Source organism: Citrus clementina, unplaced genomic scaffold, assembly GCF_000493195.1.
Source record: "Citrus clementina cultivar Clemenules unplaced genomic scaffold, Citrus_clementina_v1.0 scaffold_8, whole genome shotgun sequence".
In the NCBI taxonomy this organism is placed as follows: Eukaryota; Viridiplantae; Streptophyta; class Magnoliopsida; order Sapindales; family Rutaceae; genus Citrus; species Citrus x clementina.
Window position 1 is genome coordinate 19,371,319 of NW_006262022.1, and position 1,892 is coordinate 19,373,210.

The 1,892-nt window shown below is 37.8% G+C and overlaps 1 protein-coding gene across 1 annotated transcript; it reads right to left on the reverse strand.

Moving 5' to 3' along the window:
* Nucleotides 1-257: 257 nt before the first annotated feature.
* Nucleotides 258-1,538, reverse strand: LOC112096448 (dentin sialophosphoprotein-like). Its single transcript, XM_024179890.1, has 3 exons — nucleotides 1,021-1,538; nucleotides 740-918; nucleotides 258-559 (listed from the first exon to the last, which is right to left on the reverse strand). The coding sequence occupies exons 1-3, from the start codon at nucleotides 1,536-1,538 to the stop codon at nucleotides 258-260; spliced, it is 999 nt and encodes a 332-aa protein (XP_024035658.1).
* Nucleotides 1,539-1,892: the final 354 nt, after the last annotated feature.

The following is a 1,892-nucleotide window of genomic DNA, read 5'->3' on the forward strand; positions in this document are numbered from 1 at the left end:
CAACAAGATTACTCTATGGGGTCATGATCATCTACTAGTAGAACGAGCCCTTCAGGAGAGAAAATGGGTACGGTGTCCTCAAGCTTATATAGTTCAAAGATAATATGAAAGGACATTTGCGCTAAAGGAATTTTATCACTTTTGAGAATTTCATACGTGTTGATAGACAAACAATAATAACTTACTTTACAACATTTTTCCTTCATTTTTGACAATTGACTGCTAAATTTGATCACAACTTCCTTGGGTCAGAATCTTCAGTTTGATTCACCCTCCTCAATAACTTCAGTGTCCTTCTTGACTGAGGTCTTGCTGTCCAACTCCTGTCTGGATTCATCCACAGAGTCTTTGAATTCATCCTCACTGTCTTCACCGTCTTTACCGTCCTCCTTCTTCGATGTCTTGCTGTTCGACCCTTTTGCAGATTCATCCTCAGAGTCTTCGGATAGATACTCAATGTCCTCATTGTCCAACGTCTTGCTGTTCAACTCTTCTTTAGATTCATCCTCGGAGTTTTTGGTGTCCTCTTCAGAATCTTCATTTTTGTCCTTTCTTTTCCCTGGTCAAAATCCGCACCCACACGCACCCACATAGTACAGCTCTTGAATCTCCTCCATTATTTCCGCAACGGTATTCTTTTATTCCTGTAATTGGCTCTCAATTTCTATCAATTTAGCAATAGGAACATCCTTGATAGCTAAGTCCTTCTTCCTCATCAAATGATAGAGACTAAAGTCACTGTCATTAAAAGCACAAGTTGAATCCACATCATCATCATTCAAAAATCTACTTCCCTTAGATTTTGCATACTGTCTTAGTTCCCTCTTAACTTTTTTCACAATCTTTGCAACTTTCCTCAATCTATTATCAAATTCCCTATTTTCTCTAAGAGGAACTTTAAAACTTCTTTTGGAGCAACTTCTTCAACAAAGCACAGATAAATGGACAGTGTAAGTGCTCGTCATCGTGTTGCCAAGTTACATCAGAAATAGTCATGTCTTCATCATTGTTAACATCAACCGAATCACCTGAATTTCCCCATTGTCCACATTGTTAACATTATCAGAATCATCTGAATTTTGCTCACAGTCCATATTATCAGAATCACTAGAATTAACTCCATCATTGTTATCACCAACAGAATTGGTTGAATTTTCCCCATCGTCCACATTGTTAACATTATCAAAATCAGCTGAATTTTGCTCATTGTCCACATCATCAGAATCACTCGAAATATCTTCATCAATGTTCACATTATCAGATTCAACTACATCATCGTTAATATCACAATCAACTAAGTCATCCACGTGGTTCATACTATATACTATTGGTTGATTAACTTCAGAACCTAATGAATCATCTAACTTAATTGAATCATTAGGCAAAGAATCAGCAAACAATATAGTTGGAGTGAATGTTAAGGTACCTGAACAGCTCAATTTTTTGGATGAGTTCGTTGAAACGTTTGACGGCACAGAGAAGCTTGATGCTGATGAGTTCAAGGAGCTGCTGCCACTGCTGCATCTCAATTCGTCCATAGCGCTTATCAACTGCTTGCTGAAAAGACAATCAATGAAGCCCCGTTAAGACAATTTGCTCCAACGGCGCACACAAAATTACACAGACGATGTCGTTTTTCAGTTCATTGTGATAGTACAAAATAAAAGACCATTGAAAAATTCTATCGAGGCCTAGGCTTAATGAAGGTGTGTTCTGTGAAATTAGTAGGCTTTGAACGATTGAAGAAACAAATTATTTGGACGGTGCCGTTTTCAGCTTTTTGCCATGGACTCGTGGTTGAATTGAAAGGGTCACTTAAAAATTCTAACGAGGCCCAAGCGTTTGTTGTGTGAATTAGTAGGTACCAAGAACGATTGAAGAAATAATTTGCT